We start from the raw sequence: 17,519 nt of genomic DNA, 5'->3' as shown, positions 1-17,519 counted from the left end.
CAATACCATGGGTATCCATGAACACTGTAGACCGGTCTATTCTTTGATAGGGTGAATAGTCAAGCTTGAGGGTATCTGCTTGATGCATCCTAGGACTTGTATAGAAGAGTTGTCCTCGACCAGACTCAGCCGTGTTATTTAAGGTAGAATGCTGAGCGTAGCGTCCGTGTAGGATATAGAGATGGTCTCAGATTGTAGTCGTGATAAAGAATTGTAATGGTTATCTTATCGGTCAGAGTTTTCACCAGCAAGTCTGCTCCGGCCTGCTCAAGTCAAGCGAAGTCAAGAGACGACATGCCAGCAGGATAAGGCGTAGGATGCTCTCTCCGTCTCTGCGTGGACGGCCTCATGTCCTGCGTCTCGTCTCCCTGTCCGCGCTGTCTGGAGTATCTGCAGTGTCTGGAGTATCTGCAGCCCCCTTCCTCCGAGCCCCGCCCTCCTTCTGCCCCCGCGCGGCATCTTCTCTTCTCCCCTCTGCATCGCCATACGCAGACACATCCCGCCGACAGTTGACTACCGCAGCCATGGGAGCCACCAAGATAGACGGCACCGCCATCGCAAAGGCCATCAGAGAACGCCTCAATGGCGAGATCAAGGAGACCCAGCAGACGAACCCGCGCTTCAAGCCGTCTCTCGTCATCTACCAGGGTACGCCTCTCTTTCATCTCTCTCTCATAATAGCAGACAGTACTGACCATGGCCGTGTAGTGGGCGAACGATCGGATTCCAGTACGGCTACCTCATACCATATAGACACTTCTACAGTGATATACTGACCGGATAGGCACATATGTTCGCATGAAGCTCAAGGCTGCTGAAGAGGTATGCCCTTCTTACGTCTACGAGGTTCAATTCTATGCTAATAGCCATATAGGCCGCTATTATCTGCAAACATGTCCAATTGCCCACCGACATCTCCCAGTCCGACCTCCTCGCCCGCATCACGGCTGACAACAATGACGCTTCCGTCCACGGCATCCTCGTCCAGCTGCCTCTCCCCGAGCACCTGTCCGAACACACCATCACCTCGGCTGTCTCGCCTGAGAAAGATGTCGACGGCTTCGGTACTTTGAGCATTGGCGAGCTGGCCAAGCGTGGAGGGAAGCCGACTTTCATCCCTTGCACCCCGCAAGGTGTCATGGAGCTGCTGTATGCCAGTGGCGTGGAGATGACGGGTAAGACTGCCGTTGTGCTGGGACGAAGTGATATTGTGGGCAGTCCGGTGAGTTATCTGCTAAAGAATGCCGATGCGACTGTCACGATATGCCATTCCAAGACGAAGAACGTCGAAGAGGTGGTCAAGACGGCAGACATCCTCGTTGCTGCCATTGGGAAGCCAGAGTTCGTCAAGGCTGAATGGCTTAAGCCTGGCGTGGTTGTTATTGATGTGGGCACGAATTATATACCCGATGCCAGCAAGAAGTCTGGTCAGCGGTTGGTAGGCGATGTTGACTACGCAGGCGCCGTCGAGGTTGCGTCGCAGATCACACCCGTGCCCGGCGGCGTGGGACCCATGACGGTAGCTATGCTGTTACAGAACGTTGTCAAGTCTGCTCGTTACTACTTTGACAAGGAACGGAGTCGAACCGTCTCCCCGCTGTCCATCCACATACTGTCGCCCGTCCCGTCTGATATTGCCATCTCGCGCGCCCAGACACCCAAGCCCATCACGCAAATTGCCTCTGAAGTAGGCATTGCACCACACGAAGTCGAGCCGTACGGCCACACCAAAGCCAAGGTCAGCCTGGACGTGCTCTCTCGTCTCGGCCATCGACGAAATGGTCGCTACATCCTCGTTTGTGGCATCACTCCCACCCCACTGGGCGAGGGTAAGTCGACCACCACCATGGGCCTTACTCAGGCTCTGGGAGCACACTTGAACCGCGTCGTGTTTGCCAACGTACGACAGCCCAGTCAGGGTCCGACTTTCGGTATCAAGGGCGGTGCTGCAGGCGGTGGATACAGTCAGGTTATTCCCATGGATGAATTCAACCTGCACTTGACAGGCGACATCCACGCCATCACAGCAGCAAATAACTTGCTCGCCGCAGCTCTTGAGACGCGCATGTTCCACGAGTCCACCTCACCAGACGCAGGACTCTATAAGCGCCTGGTGCCAACGAAGAAGGGCAAGCGTGAATTCCAGCCGATCATGTTCCGCCGTCTGAAGAAGTTGGGAATCACCAAGACAGACCCCAACGAGCTTACCCCTGAAGAGATAAAGAGATTCGCCAGACTTGACATTGACCCTGAAACGATCACCTGGCGCCGTGTTCTGGACGTCAACGACAGACATCTACGAACTATTACTGTTGGCCAGGCCGCCACTGAAAAGGGCCACACCAGACAGACCGGCTTCGACATCTCCGTGGCCTCGGAGTGTATGGCCATTCTCGCGCTCAGCAACGATCTGACCGACATGCGCGAACGACTGGGCCGTATGGTCGTCGCCTCTTCCCGTTCTGGCGATCCAGTGACATGCGACGACATCGGTGCTGGTGGTGCCCTGACCGCTCTCATGAAGGATGCCATAAAGCCCAACCTGATGCAGTCCCTCGAAGGAACGCCCGTGTTCGTCCACGCCGGTCCATTCGCCAACATCAGTATCGGCGCCAACTCTGTGGTTGCCGATAAACTCGCGCTCAAACTCGCGGGCACAGAACCAGACGAGGACCACGACTCCACCACCGGTTTCGTAGTGACCGAGGCCGGCTTCGACTTCACCATGGGCGGCGAGAGATTCTTCAACATCAAATGCCGCTCCTCGGGACTCGTGCCTGACACCGTTGTTATCGTTGCTACCGTACGAGCACTCAAAGTCCACGGCGGCGGGCCCGACATCACGCCCGGCGCCGCTCTGCCCGAGGCGTATAGACAGGAAGATACAGAACTGCTACGAAAGGGCTGCGTCAATCTACGCAAACACATCAGCAACGCCAAACGATACGGCGTCCCCGTCGTGGTGGCCATCAACGTCTTCGAGTCCGACACCGCCGCCGAGCACGCCGTCATCCGCGAGGAGGCCATCGCAGCTGGTGCCGAAGACGCCGTTCCAGCCAACCACTGGTCCCTGGGCGGCAAGGGAGCCGTGGACCTGGCCGAGGTCGTCATCAAGGCATCCTCGCTCCCCAAGAAGTTCTCCTTCCTCTACGACCTGTCCGGCAGCGTGCAGGACCGCATCTCGACCATCGGACGCGAGATGTACGGTGCCAGTGCTGTGGAGTTCAGCGAGCTTGCGGCCCGGAAGGTCGAGATGTATGAGAAGCAAGGATACGGAGGGCTGCCTATCTGCATAGCCAAGACACAGTATTCGCTCAGTCACGACCCGAGCCTCAAGGGGGCTCCAGAGGGCTTCGTGGTGCCGATCAGAGATGTCAGACTCGCTGTTGGCGCTGGATACCTGTAAGTTCTGTCGTCTTCTTCTTTGATATCATGCTTCCTCTTCTACTTTGATATCATGCTAACACGATGTAGGTATGCACTTGCGGCTGATATCCAGACCATCCCTGGCCTGCCGACTGCACCAGGCTATCTGAACGTCGACGTGGATGCAGAGACCGGAGAGGTCGACGGCCTGTTTTAAGACGGCCGTGCCGACAGACAGACAGATCTAGAATGCTACTTCAACATGCCAGGATCTACGATAGAGCATAGATACGTACATAGAACACTCAACTACATACCTACTTACCTCCTCTACTGTCTTCCGCCTGCCATCTAGATGTGGCCCTTACTAAGCAGTCTAGATCTCGCTGGTTACATAAGACAGGGCAGGCTGAGTAATCCTCCGCCTGGAGTAGCCGGCCTAAACCAGTGCAAATACCCTGCCCTTGTTCTATGCCCTTGTTCTATGCCCTTGTTCTGCTGCGACTTTGCTTCTTCCTGGCCCTTGCCCTTGCATTGAGCTACCCCTCCTCGGAGCCTGGCCGAGCTCAGCGGGATATTATGCAGTTCAGAACTCCTCGAACTGCCTGGCTGTGCAGTGACCATAGAGGCAGAGTAGAGGGCTGAGTAAGGATGCTGAGTAAGATATGCTGAGTAAGTGGCTGAGTAAGAAAAGCCGAGTGCCGGGCCGACGGAGGAAAGTTCTCCGCTGCCCCGCGAGGGGGAAAATGCCGAGGAGATGGAATATAGAGTAGAATAGGGAGTAGAGAATAGAATATAGGAGTGGAATAGAGAATACGGAGTAGGAGGAGTACTCCTGACCTATACTACTGCGACATCTTGTCAGAATAAGGATAGATAGTTGGTTAGTCGTGATCCACGAAACAGCCGGTGCGCTACAGGGGACCGACGGACCTCACGCCCCGCCACAGTACTTACAGTCGGCCGACTCTCGAGATCACTTTGACACTTCGAGATACATATCATACAGACAGACAGCAAACAATCAGACAGACATCAGAGACAGAGACAGCACACATATCAGAAGACGAGGAGAGGAGGAGACGATATACTCACATACGGAGTACAACAACATCATACCGGCAGACAGATAGATCTCGTCGGATATACATCCGCTCCACCAGACTCGAAATTTGCATCCCCCAACCCTTTCTAGCGCATCCACAGGCCCATCCCATCGTGAGGGTCGGGATATTTGTCCACCTCGCCTTAACCACTCCGTACTCCCTCCCCTCCTCCCACGCTCCGACCGTAGGATTGGCAGGCCACAGCTAGCACGCAGCGTGAAACTCGCATATCCCCCATCCCCATCCCCCATCCCATCCCATCCCATCCCATCCCCACCACCGGGCCCCGGGCGAAAAATTGTATAAGAGTATTACTCTGCAAAAGCCATGGCTGCTGTTCGGCTTACTTCCGGCCATTTCCGCCGGGGTTGCTGCTGGGTTATCCGCTCCCGCTGCCAGCCCACCTGCGCCATCTCGTCTGCTTTTAACACCGAGAGTCGCCTGTTTTCTACCGTTGTTGGGAGGTCGTCAGCATCTGCTTCTTCGTCGTCGTCTTCGTCTTCGTCTTCGTATCTGCGTCCTGCCGTGTCGAACATCGTCAACAACTCGTCTTTTGTCCAGGGAAGCTCGTTCAAGCGCAACATGACGAACACCAGGCGAAAGATCGTGGTCAAGAATCCCATCGTGGAGCTCGATGGTGATGAGGTATGGTACATGTATAGAGGCGTGCGGGTGCAATTGGCTGACGCATGGGATTAGATGACCAGAATCATCTGGCAGGATATCAAGGACAAGGTGTGTACTGGACTCTTAACGTTGGGATGTGTTCATGCTGACCTGTTTAGTTTATCACTCCGTTAGTATATCTGTTAGATCTCCGATGAGAGAGACCTTGCTAAAGATAGTAGATACCTCGAAGTTGACCTCAAGTACTACGACCTGGTAGGTGCCTCGATGTGTGCTGGGAGTTGGTTGATGGTTGATGTTAACACCATGTAGGGTCTCGAGTACCGTGACCAGACAGACGACAAAGTCACCACCGATGCCGCGGAGGCCATCAAGAAGTATGGCGTCGGCGTCAAGTGTGCCACCATCACCCCCGACGAGGCCAGAGTAGAGGAGTTCAAGCTCAAGAAGAGTGCGTCTGAGATATCTCCTTACAACGGATGTTGCTAACATATATCTAGTGTGGCTATCCCCCAACGGAACTATCAGAAACATCCTGTAAGTCACCCATCCGCCAACATCAAAATCCCAGTATTAACACGATATAGAGGAGGAACCGTATTCCGCGAACCAATCGTCATCCCACGCATCCCCAAGCTTGTCCCAGGCTGGAAGAAACCAATCATAATCGGCCGTCACGCCTTTGGCGACCAATACCGCGCCACAGACCGCCTCATCCCAGGCCCAGGCCTGCTCGAACTCGTCTACACCCCAGCCGGCGGAGAGCCAGAGCGTATCCAGGTATACGACTTCAAGGGCCCCGGTATCGCCCAGACACAGTATAACCTCGACGAGTCCATTCGAGGATTCGCACATGCCAGTTTCAAGTTGGCCAGCCTCAAGGGCCTGCCGATGTACATGAGCACCAAGAACACGATTTTGAAGAAATACGATGGCCGCTTCAAGGATATTTTCCAGGAGATCTATGAGGCTGAGTATAAGTCTGCCTTTGAGGCAAAGGGCATCTGGTACGAGCACCGTCTTATAGATGATATGGTTGCTCAGATGATCAAGTCGGAGGGAGGTTACGTTATTGCCATGAAGAGTGAGTTTCTTACCTTGTATCTTGATATCAACGTACTAGTACTAACACCGTGGTAGACTATGACGGTGACGTCCAGTCTGATATCGTCGCACAGGGCTTTGGCTCCCTAGGTCTAATGACATCTACCCTCACCACCCCAGAGGGTGATGCTTTCGAATCCGAAGCCGCCCACGGCACAGTCACCCGCCACTACCGCGAACACCAAGCTGGTCGCGAAACATCCACTAACCCCATTGCTTCCATCTTCGCCTGGACCCGAGGCTTGGTCCGTCGTGGCCAGCTCGACGAAACACCCGAGGTCGTCAACTTTGCTGAGCAGCTTGAGCGTGCCTGTGTCGAGGTTGTTGATGTCGAGGGCATCATGACCAAGGATTTGGCCTTGGCTTGTGGAAGAAAGGACAGAGAGAGCTGGGTTACTACCAAGGAGTACATGGCTGCCGTCGAGAGGCGGTTGCAGAAGAATCTGACAGAGGAGACCAAGCTTTAGAGTAGTACTAGATCTAGATAGATATTCAGACGGTTCTATTCTGTTCTACACATGCAGAGTAAAGTACGGAGTATAGTAGATGGAGATTATGAGCATCATTCATTCTTCTATTGAAGCGATATATCGTGAAAGCGAAAATAGCAAGATGTCACGTGTCATGTCATGTCGTCTTTTACCTTTTCCCAACCAGGAACAAAAAACACCAGCTAACTTGTGCAGCAGGCAAAAGGCAAACAGCAAACAAGCAAAAGACACAGCAAAACGCATAAAAGTAAAATGGACAGGAAGGAAGAAGTCTAAGAAGAAGCAAAAAGGTTATTTACTTCTTCTTAGGAAACTTCTCCTGCCCAATCCCCGATCCACGCAGTTTGACGTTCAACACCCTCTCCATGGCCGCCAGCACCTTCTGGTCTGGTGTGGCAGTTCCGCGCTCGAAGTCCTGGACGATAGAGACGGTGGTGTTGCATTTCGTGGCCAGCTCCTTTTGACTCAGCTTGATGCCTTCTTCGTTGCGGCGGCGCTTGATCGCATCGCCTACCTCGAAGCCGACTGTCTTAGGCTTGACGATTTCGTCGGATCGGTCGACTTTGGTGAGATGTTGGCCTTCTTGGGCGGGACGGCTGGACTGGATGGGTGTTAGCTGTCTTTCTGACTCGAGATGTTAAGGAGAGAGAGGACGTACAGCATTGCCTGTGGCGTATTTCTTCTCGGTTCCGACGATCATGCCAGATCGCTGGGCAGCGTTGAGAGCAGAACGACCCTTGACGACAGTTTCGCGGGGAGCAGCATTTCCGCGGGCTCCCTTGCCGATAACAGTTACGGTATCCCAGTCAGACATGTTGATGTTTCTTATCAGTTATCGGACGATGCGGGGTTTGTAGGATGACTGCGGTCGACGGGAGACACGCTTGAGAGCCGGGTATCGCTAAATGCACGCTTTGTGAGAGAGAAGGAGAAGATTAACGGCGGGTGCTGGCTGGATGGTGAGGCTGTGAGGTGAAGACGGAGGTGAAGAGGTGAAGATGTGATGTGGAGAGATGACTGCGAAGGGCTTAAAATATGACGAACGGCGAAAGAATGTTCGAGAGTCCGATGCGCTAGTACGTAAGGGGGTTAGTGTGTTTAGTCAGCGACATATCTTTCACCGCCTCCCGATTTGGATGCCGATGCTGAGTCATCAAGACGCATGCTTTATTCTGCTGTAAGGTAAGAATATAAAAACTGCATATGCATATAGATACATGATGGTAGAGATAGTTCATATGGTGTATAAATCTAGCTGGACCTCTCACAGCTTGTCTGGATTCCAGCCGTGCTTCATGAACCGCGCCGTCAGGAAGAGTATACCGCCCAGCATCAACGATATCCCCGCGTACAGCTCGGCATATAGATATGACCCATTATTGGCCACGATCAGCTGTCCTCCTATCGGCGCGCCCGTCAGCGTTGCGATGGCTATAAGGGCAAACACCAGTCCCATCCGCGTGGGCGAGTTGCTCCGGCTACCTCCTAGGAAACTGAACACGGTCGGCAGGTAGAGGCTCTGGATGGCAGCAGCTGAGGAACCGTAGAAACCGCCCATCAGAAACAGGCTGGTTACGTTTTCAACGCCGGTCCAGAAGAAGATGAAACCCGCCGATATGAAGATGGAAGGGATCATGGTGTTCAGAGGGCCGAGGCAGGCATCACTTATCAAGCCGGGCAGAATGCGGCCTAACATGTTTGCTGTGTTCATGGCGATTAGCAGGTTGAATGACATCTGTGGTGTCATGTGCAGTATCTCCTGGCCGAATAAAGCTATCTAGTATCATTAGCATATGTCATTCTTAGTGCTGCTGATGGAGGATACTTACAAAGTAGAAGCCAAAATTTACTCCCCAGAAGGCGAAGAACATTCCTATAAACATGTTAGCTGTCCCGTGGCATGACTTATCAGATTTCATCGCTATCACATACCAGCCGCCATCAATAGGTACGGAATGTCCCTGAACATGGTCCAATCCATCTTACCACCAGATCCTCTGGGCACTCCGGGCCTTTCACGGATGACCATTAGTGGTGGTATCAATGTGATTATATTGACCAGCAATATGACTAAAGAACCTGTTAGCCGCATCACGTATATAACTTTGCTGGAGTCACTTACTTCGAAGAGTCCATCCTAACCCAACTTTGTGAATGGAGTAGTTGAATATAAGAGGATATATCACCCCGCCTATACAACATTTGTTAGCACCCCCGATTATCAAACGGCAACGGGAAATGAGACGACATACCAAAACTTGTCCCCACAGCAGCCAATGCAGTAGCAACCCCCAGATTAGTCGAAAAGTATGTTGTCGTTACCAGAGCTGTAGAGGTGAAAAGGAAGCCCATTGAAACCCCCATAAACACCCCTTGCACAAGGAAGAACTGCCACCATACTTTGCAGAAGCTGGTTAACAGGAGGGATGCGACGAGACCAATTGCACCACCGCGGAAACAGAGCTTGAAGTAACCTTTGCTGGTGAGTAGGCCCACGAGTAGGAAGAGTGCGAAACTAGCGAAGACTTGAAAGGAGCCTATCCAGGCAATTTTTGACCGACTTGAGGTGGTTAGCAGGACTTTGAAGTAGTATGCTTGGAAGACACCGAAGGCCTGTATATAGAAGTTAGTTAGTGTATCACGCTAGGAGAAAAGTGCGTCCAATAAAAAATATTACCATGTTCAGTCCTCTGTCAATCATATTAGCCACGGTTTAATAATGGAGAGCTGCGCCTATTTTTTTTTGGAAACGGGTAAAACTTACAAGGTATTGAAGCATATAAAAAACCCTGAGACGGCATGCGCCCACGCCAGAAACCCACCATCTGGTGGCTCAGCACAGAATTCACCTTGCTCTTCAGAAACCGACGGAAACCTGTTTCTGTCGTCCCGATCGGCCACCCGGCTGATTTCTTTCAACTGACCATATGACATCGGCTGATAATGTGATATGCCCGGGAGGTCAGATGGGGTGATTGAGATAGTAGAGCCGGGTCGTGGACCTGGTCTTGTTCGAGGAATAGCAAGTCTGGATCTTGGTCTTTCGTCAAAGGGGTATCGCAGCGGGCTTAATGAGCTTGATGCTCCTGGGCGTGGGCTAGGATCGTGTGAGGGATCGAGCATGTAGGGATTGACGGGGGACCTAGGCGTGTAGGTGAGACCTGGTGGGTTAAGATTGAGTGCGCCATGACCAGGTGGGATAAGCTCCTCTCCCGAGGACTCGGGAGAGTGGAATCTATTATCACGACCGGTGGGCCCGGGAGTTGCTTGATCATTATATGGCAATGTCTGCTGTGGTGGTGGTAGTGGGCGGGAGAAGTTTAATGTACTGCGCCTGGCGGTATTGTTGCTGCTGCAGCTGGGTGAAAGGCTGGCCGGATGTGTCTTGTCTGGGTAAAGATCCATTATCAACTCTGCTAGGTGCTTTGTATTGATAGTCAGGTCCAGGTTTAAATGCAGCGCTCAATGCTCAGTCGTATAGCAAAGGATGAGTTGGCTCTATCCTCTTTGGAGGAATGAGACAGAGCGGCCACTGGAGACGCACGAAAAAGACCAATATATATAGGGGGAGGTGGTATCTTCTGTTCACTTGGATGCACCAGGCATCCTTCCAGACATTCACATCATATCTTGATTAACATGCTAGGCCATGCCACTAGCGACAAAGAATGTATATGCAAAGTGAAAGAATCATAGTGACTGGTTAGCTGGAGTTCAACCAGCTTGCACACATAAGGTAAATAGCACACCATAACAGGCGATTCCCGAGTGAACTACATCACTTGTCAACACGTGGGCAGGCGAGTTACCCTTTTAAGGGTTTACTCACTGTTCGCCAGGGGATGTCAGAAATATTCCATATAGATGAAGGGCCTTTCTTTATCTGTCCATGAAAGTTCCTTCACAGGTAAAATATAGCTTTCAGCCATCTTGATAGCATGAAAAGCTTCGGCAGGCAATACTGCAGAAGGTGGTTGATCTAGGCCGTAAACATTGATATATAGGATACTCTTGACCCTCTCATTAAGGGTCTGCGTTCGAGCAGAGCCCCCATTATATCAGTTCAGCTTGCGAAGAGTTGATATATATCTCTTTGTTGGGAGATAGGGAGACTCCGCGAAGATAAGACAGACGGAGATTCCATCTGTTGCTGTAGAGTCGTTAGTGAATTATATCCTTGCGCGCAGGGATCGTATAAGGATCGTCCGGTTCACCTGTTCAACCCGGTTCGAGGAGCAGTTACACCCGTATGCGTTCCTGCATGCCAGTGCTCCATATATTGGCGAACTGCGGCATCAAGACATATGTTTCAGCCCAAGATTCCGTATAAAAGTAAGTCGTGTTGAAGGAATAAGATGTGGCGTGTATAGGTGGATTGAACACGAGAAGTGGAGAGATGATCGGATGAAGGTGCCAGAGGAAACATGGGCGGGCCTCTTTATGCACGCATCGACTGGAGCAAACAGGCTGCTAGGATGGGACGGTCCCGTCCTGCCTCTTTGCCAGCATCAAACGTGTCCATCGGTCTATCAAACGAGGGTCTGCTTGCTTCAACTAAAGGGGTGCCACCCGTATTCCAGCTGGTGGTGAGTACCAGCTGTAACCGCGATCCAGCTGCGCCCTTGCTAGTGGCTTCTCCGTGCTCCGTTCTCCGTGCTAGCCGGCACATCCTCAGCCTTCTCGTGCATCCGCATCCTCCGCTTTTTATGCATCTTTTCTGTCTTTCTCGTTGGTTTTAGTCAAAAAGGAAGAAGGGAAAAGTGGCTGAGCCGGCGTCGGAGATCAGATGACTCAGCAGGAGTAAAAGCGGCGTCGTCTTTCCTACGGCCAAAAGGGGGGTCTTGCTCTTGAATAGGCAACTCCCTCCCGCCGCCCTGTCCGGCCTCTTGGGCCTGATCCTTTCCATCTCCTCTCCTCTTCTCTTATTCTCTTCTTCTCATATCTTCATCTTCTCTTCTCATGTTGATACCAGAGATATCCAGAGTATACTCGTACAGAGTATAGTAACATTGCTGTCGAACTCGATAACGGCGATAAGACTAGCCCAGGGCCTGGAGTGCACGTGAGTGCCACCTTGGCTTGCTCCGTGACCCATCGACCATCGACATCGACATCACATCTACACCATCTACACCATTTGACCACCATCGACCACCCGCCAGCGCCCTTCTCCCCCATCGCCGTCGTGCCTCTCGCTGGTCCTCTCGCGTTCCAGTCGTCACCCGGAAGCGGACCGTCTTCCACACGTCCAGAGACACCCTCGTTTTAGACCTGTTCCGTCTCTCCGCGGAGAGCGTACGTAACTCACGTCATGTCGACCCAAAACGACATTTCCATCGCCATGACCAACCGGTCTCTACGGACGATCAGAACTGTTAGTCGATTCTCTTCCTACGTCTTGCCATCCTGCCATTTATCCGGTTATCAGATATATAACAATGGATTCGTGTATTGACCGGTGGACTGCTGTCGAATTAGGAACTCGAATTTCTCGCAGACTCCTCCATCATCACTCCCGCACAGCTATCCTCCATCCTCGAACAGCTACCCAGCCAGACACAGCTGCATGCTCCATTACGTCAATCGGCCGCCGAGACTTCATACTCACCCCCGGCAGCTCAGATGTCCAGAGTCAACCTGAACGAGAAGTCTGAAAGTCCATACTCGAGCCCACCGCCGCCTCCAACATATACCTCTACTCCTCCAGTCCTGTCTCTCGCCTCCGCGCTCTACGCCTACACGCCAACAGATGCTGGTGACTTGGCACTGCAGCCTAACGACCGCATCCAGGTGCTCGAACACATGAACAACGACTGTATGTATACATTTTGACAGTGATAAAAGACTCGATAACTAACTTCCTTGCAGGGTGGCGTGGCAGAAACGAGCGAACACACCTCGAGGGTATCTTCCCACGGACATACGTCAGCGTAACAGAGGAAAAACCGATCATCCACTCTCCCCAGCCCATCAGCTACAACAATATGCCATATGAGGTATCACAGTCCGGCACATCGTCACACGGAAAGGTACCAACCAAATTTGAAGAGAACGGCAAGAAATTCGGCAAGAAGATGGGCAACGCAGGTAAGTTCTCTTCCTTGAACCGTCTACATCTTACAGACTAACTTACTCGTCTTTTCCCCACAGCTATCTTTGGTGCTGGCGCCACCATCGGCTCAAACCTCGTCAACGGCATCTTCTAAACCGACCGTTTGCATTACTCTTCTCATATTCCGACGCAAAAAAATCATCTTCTCGTGTGCACGTGTGTTGACTTGAGTGTTTTGTGGGAAATTTTTGGATTTAATTCGGGAACAGAACGGGACTAGGATCCTGTTCATATCGGTGTTACGCTACTGGACGGAGTTCAACGGTTGGGAATCATCTTATATTATATTTCTGTGTCGGGATTGGCGAAGAGCCCAGCCCCACCACCTGGGTCGACAAAAACCGAACTATCGAGAGACAGATCATATCTCGCATTCGAATTTTTTATTCGCATACGCGTATGCATCCAACACAGGCAACCAGGCTATTTCCCTCGAGGTGGTTTGGGATATATCAACGCCGGTCTCTTTTTTCATCTTTTCTTTCGACGCAATTAACAATTCAAACCATGGCATATTTTTCTCCCGGGATTTAGGAATGATGAGCCTGGGGAAGCAACATAACAACATGTGATACATGGATGGGATGGGATGGGATGGACTAGGTTTCCTTCGGTCATGCTACTACCACTTCAACTATTCAACTATTCAACTATTCACCACTTCAGCCTTATTTATCTTTTTGCTATAGATCCCCCCCTTTCTCGCTTTCTTCCGCGGCCTCCTTTTTTTTTTATATCAATCTGACGTCTTTGCCACATCCATTCCCTCTTCGATATGCATTGTGTCGTCTTTTGTTGGTTGATTCGGTAATCAGTCATGCACTTCTCGTCTACATCCACCCTACTGACTTGGATGCACAGTGCACATTCAATCTGGCTATCCTTGCCTTTACCTGACAAACGAAGCACACTTTCCCTTTGTATCATGACCTTTACCCCTTTCATATCTGAACCAGAACGCTTTCTTGACGCTCCTTTTTGAGGCTAATTCTCTTTGTCTAGTATTATTATCGCTTTCCTTTTATTCCCTTATCTAGTCTACTTTAATTCAATCCGCGGTTATTGTTTACTCGCTGCCCGTTTGCTCCCCATTTCCCAATATACCCTTGGTTAAATACATTGAATGAAATGAGACTGAGACTGCCACCACTTTATCTCGCTTGCATCCATGACACACATCGACGCACACGGGCGACGGGATAATCTATTCGGAGATCTGCCCCTGTAATCAGCCCGGATCGAAATGCCACTTGGGTAACATTGCACATTAGACTGAGGCACCGCCAGCGGGAAATATCCCAAGCCAGTTACATATAACGGACTCCATGAAGAGTATGGTTTAGGATTACACGAACTTGGCTGTCGATATTGCCGTTAGAACTAGTGGTCCTTGTCTGACAGGCCTTAAATAAGACGGGAAGTTATATCGTGATTCTTCTATATCAACTAACATGTCGAGCATGTTAGAAGTTACAAAGTGGAAAAGCGGGAAGCTAACTAGCTATTGCAGATGGATTAGCAATCTAGCCGCATACCAACTAGGTAATGATGTCTTACTGTCTTACGGTAGCAGGAGGGATAAAATGCACATTTTCACATCACTAGTAGACGTGTGTGTAACTTATATAAACGATATGCCGTACGACGATGTCCGTGGCCAGGTAGATGGGACACCTAATCACTCCATAATAAGCGTAAAATGAGTAACTCGGCCACGCAAGCTGCTTACTCGTCGACCGATCTGCATAACCCGAGTCAAGTCCTGGGTTTGAAAAATTATAAATGCAAAATATGACACGCATCATATTGCGTGTCGCATATTGAATTAGAGTCTGATAGATAGTTGGAGATAGACATGATATCTGCTGATATCTTTGTTGATGCACACTTTTTCTCTCATGAACTCTGAATTTTAAATTGTTCTGCTCCATACCGGTTCTGACTTTGCCGGTAAACGAGATAGGCAGATCAGGTAGAGGGTAGAGAGTCCTAGAGCACGGTGGATGTCATAGCCAAATGTCCAGATTCGTGGCTGAAGCGGGCAGCTGGCACGCGACTATGCTGTTAATGTTTACCCGGCGAGTAGGTTAAAAAGTAGGCATGAGATGGCGGGGGTTTCTCCAGATTTTTGGCACTTTTGCCCCCCGTCAGAATCAAACCACTCGCCGTAGGTTTGAGAGGAGGAGGTTGTGTTGAGATCGGAGTTGCAGCTCTGAGGGTTTGCCTCGTGGTTCCTATAAGAACGACCACTAGGTTGGAAAGGGTAACATCGCCACGCCAGGTGTGATTTTAAACGATGACATGTGCATAGCACGCTGTCGAGTAGCTGATAACGGGTAACAAGGTATCAACAACTCGGTCCTCTCCAACGATCTAGAGTCGATCAATATGCTTGTCTCAAAGGTAGAACAGCAAACTCAACGGCTCGGGTAGAATGGTGGCAGTGGCAACATGATCAAGCAAAAGGTCTAAAATGGAGTGCCAAATTGTAAACGATACGAGGATACGAGCCGAGCCGATAACCCAGTCAGGTAAGTTAGTATTGACTGCATAGCCGACCCTGATTATAGCAGGAAAGGGATCGGTATAGTAATCTGTCTCTGGTTGGTACTCCGTACCCTGGGAGATTCGGGGGATCCTGGGTATCAGCGGAGAGCATGGCGGTCGGTGTCCAGGGCTTCAATGAGTTTGCGCCATGTCTGGCCAGGAACTCCAACGGGCCACTCGATCGATGGAGGTGAGGCTGCATGGCACGAGGCAGACGAACGTGCATTGTCGAGTAAAGCGATTCGGCTATCAGAGTAATAATAGCTGAAGATAATAAGAACTCAACAAAGAAAGGACAACAAAAGACAGGGGGCTGCATCGCTGCATTTTGCTGCATTGCATTGCTGCAGTATAGCTACTGTGTGCACGTATGGGTTGGATCTAACCAAGGACCTAGGGCTTTGGCCTCAACCTCCCGAGGGCAGTAGAAAGGATCCAGTGATAGTGTGGTCATGGATAAATCCGAGCTTCCTTCGTGGCGGCTCCTTTTGTCCAACATGTGGGATATAGAAGGCATTTTTGAGTTATTTACCAACGTCTTTCATGCAATGGTAGGCCAATCATGGTATTTCCGCTGTAAGCGATATATATTACTGCTCGGAGTAAGTTGTCATGGGCTCGAGCAGGGTTGGATACATTAGATCTCCGGAGCCTGCAATCGGAGATGATGGATATCGATACGCTTGTGAATCGTACCTATAAGATGACCTTATAGTCAATGAGCTATATGTCTGTATCATTGATACATAATAGCCACCGGAGGGGTTGAGTCCCAGGCCTGATGGAAACGTACAGTTAAACAAATAGAAGCCCTCTAGAATAGAAGTGCATTGCACTAGATAACTGGCTATCCAAGCTGCTGGGACATCACGACATGTCTGGAAACAAACATCAATTAGGCCATCTTCGACGAATCAGGAATCTAATGTAGCAGTTAGGAAAACGCGCTTTTTTCTTTGGGGGAGGCAAGAAAGGTAGAGGTTGTCTCCTTGACATCCACAGACATTGCTACCTGATTCGGGATTTGTCAGTTCGCATAGATTAACATCGTGTCGCCATTATTCGACGCTTCCGTGTTCCGAATAGAAAAAAATCGACTTTTCCTGGTTTTGTAGCGTAGCACAACCCAAATAAATATTCGATGCTGACGGTTACGCAAAAGTATAGTTAATTGATGGACGGTGGCTGGAGCTGAGATCTTGCATCGTCAAGTAAGACTGAAGCCATCACAGGTTCAGCCTCAACTATACGGAGCACTCAAGGGCCATACTCGCATTTCGGCAATCCGATGCCGTCAGACTATGGCCAGCCCAGGGTGAGATTGACAGGTAACTGTGGTAAGTTAGACAAGATTCTAACGCTTGTTTGGATGAACCGGAATATCGACCTGTATGTGAAACGACTGCCTATACTGGCTCTTTAGAGCAGCATCAACGTCATCAGCCACCACATCACCAGTCCTGTAAAAGATGCAGCCATACCGCCACAGCAAATATCGCGTTGTACAGGAATGAGATCGCATCTCACAATCTCAAACTTACCCAATCGATTGGTGAGGCTAGTGGAAGAGAGAGAGGCAAAAGGGAGACCAGAGCAAAACCGACCGGCGACAGACAAGTAGGCATGCATCTAGCCAGTTCACTCCTGGTGGCCACTTTCCAGAGCTGAGCTCGATGGTGAGTATGCGGAATTCAGCTCACTTGGTGCATGAGCGATTTCTCCATGCAGGCAACAGGTTAGTTCCCTGGGTATAGCTGTGAAAACCTGGATATTTGTGTGCCGTCTTTGCAGGTTCTCGGAAGTTGCAAGTATAGGTAAAGAGGAGAGGTATTTTCTTTGAACTCCGAGTCGAAGATTGGTAGGATAGCCGGGAAGTTTAATGCAATTACCCAAAGAGGCTACCGCTTCCTACGAGCAACGTACGCATAGAGAAGCTCGACAAGCGCAGCCATGATATTCAACCACTGTCTGGCGCAAGCTGCACGAGGAGAAGTTATGATAAGAACAAGCAAGAAAGACGATTAAAATGGTAATATACAACTCCATAGTTCCCAAGATTCTTTTAGTCCAAACCAGTACGCAGTCTATCAAAACAGGTCATCAAAGAGAAAGAAAGAAAAAAAAAAAGAGAAAGAATAACACCAAAAGAGCCGCCCATTTTTTCCA

General features: G+C 50.5%; 3 protein-coding genes across 3 annotated transcripts; 2 read left to right on the top strand and 1 right to left on the bottom strand.

The window, feature by feature from the left end:
• Positions 1-317: 317 nt before the first annotated feature.
• On the top strand, positions 318-3,406 carry GIQ15_01742 (formate-tetrahydrofolate ligase; the record flags this gene model as incomplete). The annotated part of the gene is made up of 4 exons (XM_033549159.1): positions 318-648; positions 709-729; positions 785-822; positions 875-3,406. 4 exons carry the CDS (start codon positions 318-320, stop codon positions 3,404-3,406), a joined length of 2,922 nt encoding a protein of 973 aa, XP_033410110.1.
• Positions 3,407-6,989: 3,583 nt separating this feature from the next.
• Positions 6,990-7,508, bottom strand: GIQ15_01741 (multiprotein-bridging factor 1; the record flags this gene model as incomplete). The annotated part of the gene is made up of 2 exons (XM_033549158.1): positions 6,990-7,295; positions 7,353-7,508. The coding sequence occupies 2 exons, from the start codon at positions 7,506-7,508 to the stop codon at positions 6,990-6,992; spliced, it is 462 nt and encodes a 153-aa protein (XP_033410109.1).
• A 3,610-nt stretch (positions 7,509-11,118) lies between these two features.
• On the top strand, positions 11,119-12,900 carry GIQ15_01740 (SH3 domain-containing protein; the record flags this gene model as incomplete). Its single annotated transcript, XM_033549157.1, has 5 exons — positions 11,119-11,280; positions 11,738-11,989; positions 12,173-12,509; positions 12,563-12,781; positions 12,845-12,900. 5 exons carry the CDS (start codon positions 11,119-11,121, stop codon positions 12,898-12,900), a joined length of 1,026 nt encoding a protein of 341 aa, XP_033410108.1.
• Between the last annotated feature and the right edge of the window lie 4,619 nt (positions 12,901-17,519).

The sequence above is a fragment of the Arthroderma uncinatum genome (assembly GCF_011692745.1).
Source record: "Arthroderma uncinatum strain CBS 119779 chromosome Unknown scaffold1, whole genome shotgun sequence".
Classification (NCBI taxonomy): Eukaryota; Fungi; Ascomycota; class Eurotiomycetes; order Onygenales; family Arthrodermataceae; genus Arthroderma; species Arthroderma uncinatum.
Note: the sequence above shows the minus strand (reverse complement) of the source record. Positions and strands in the feature narration are given on the sequence as shown.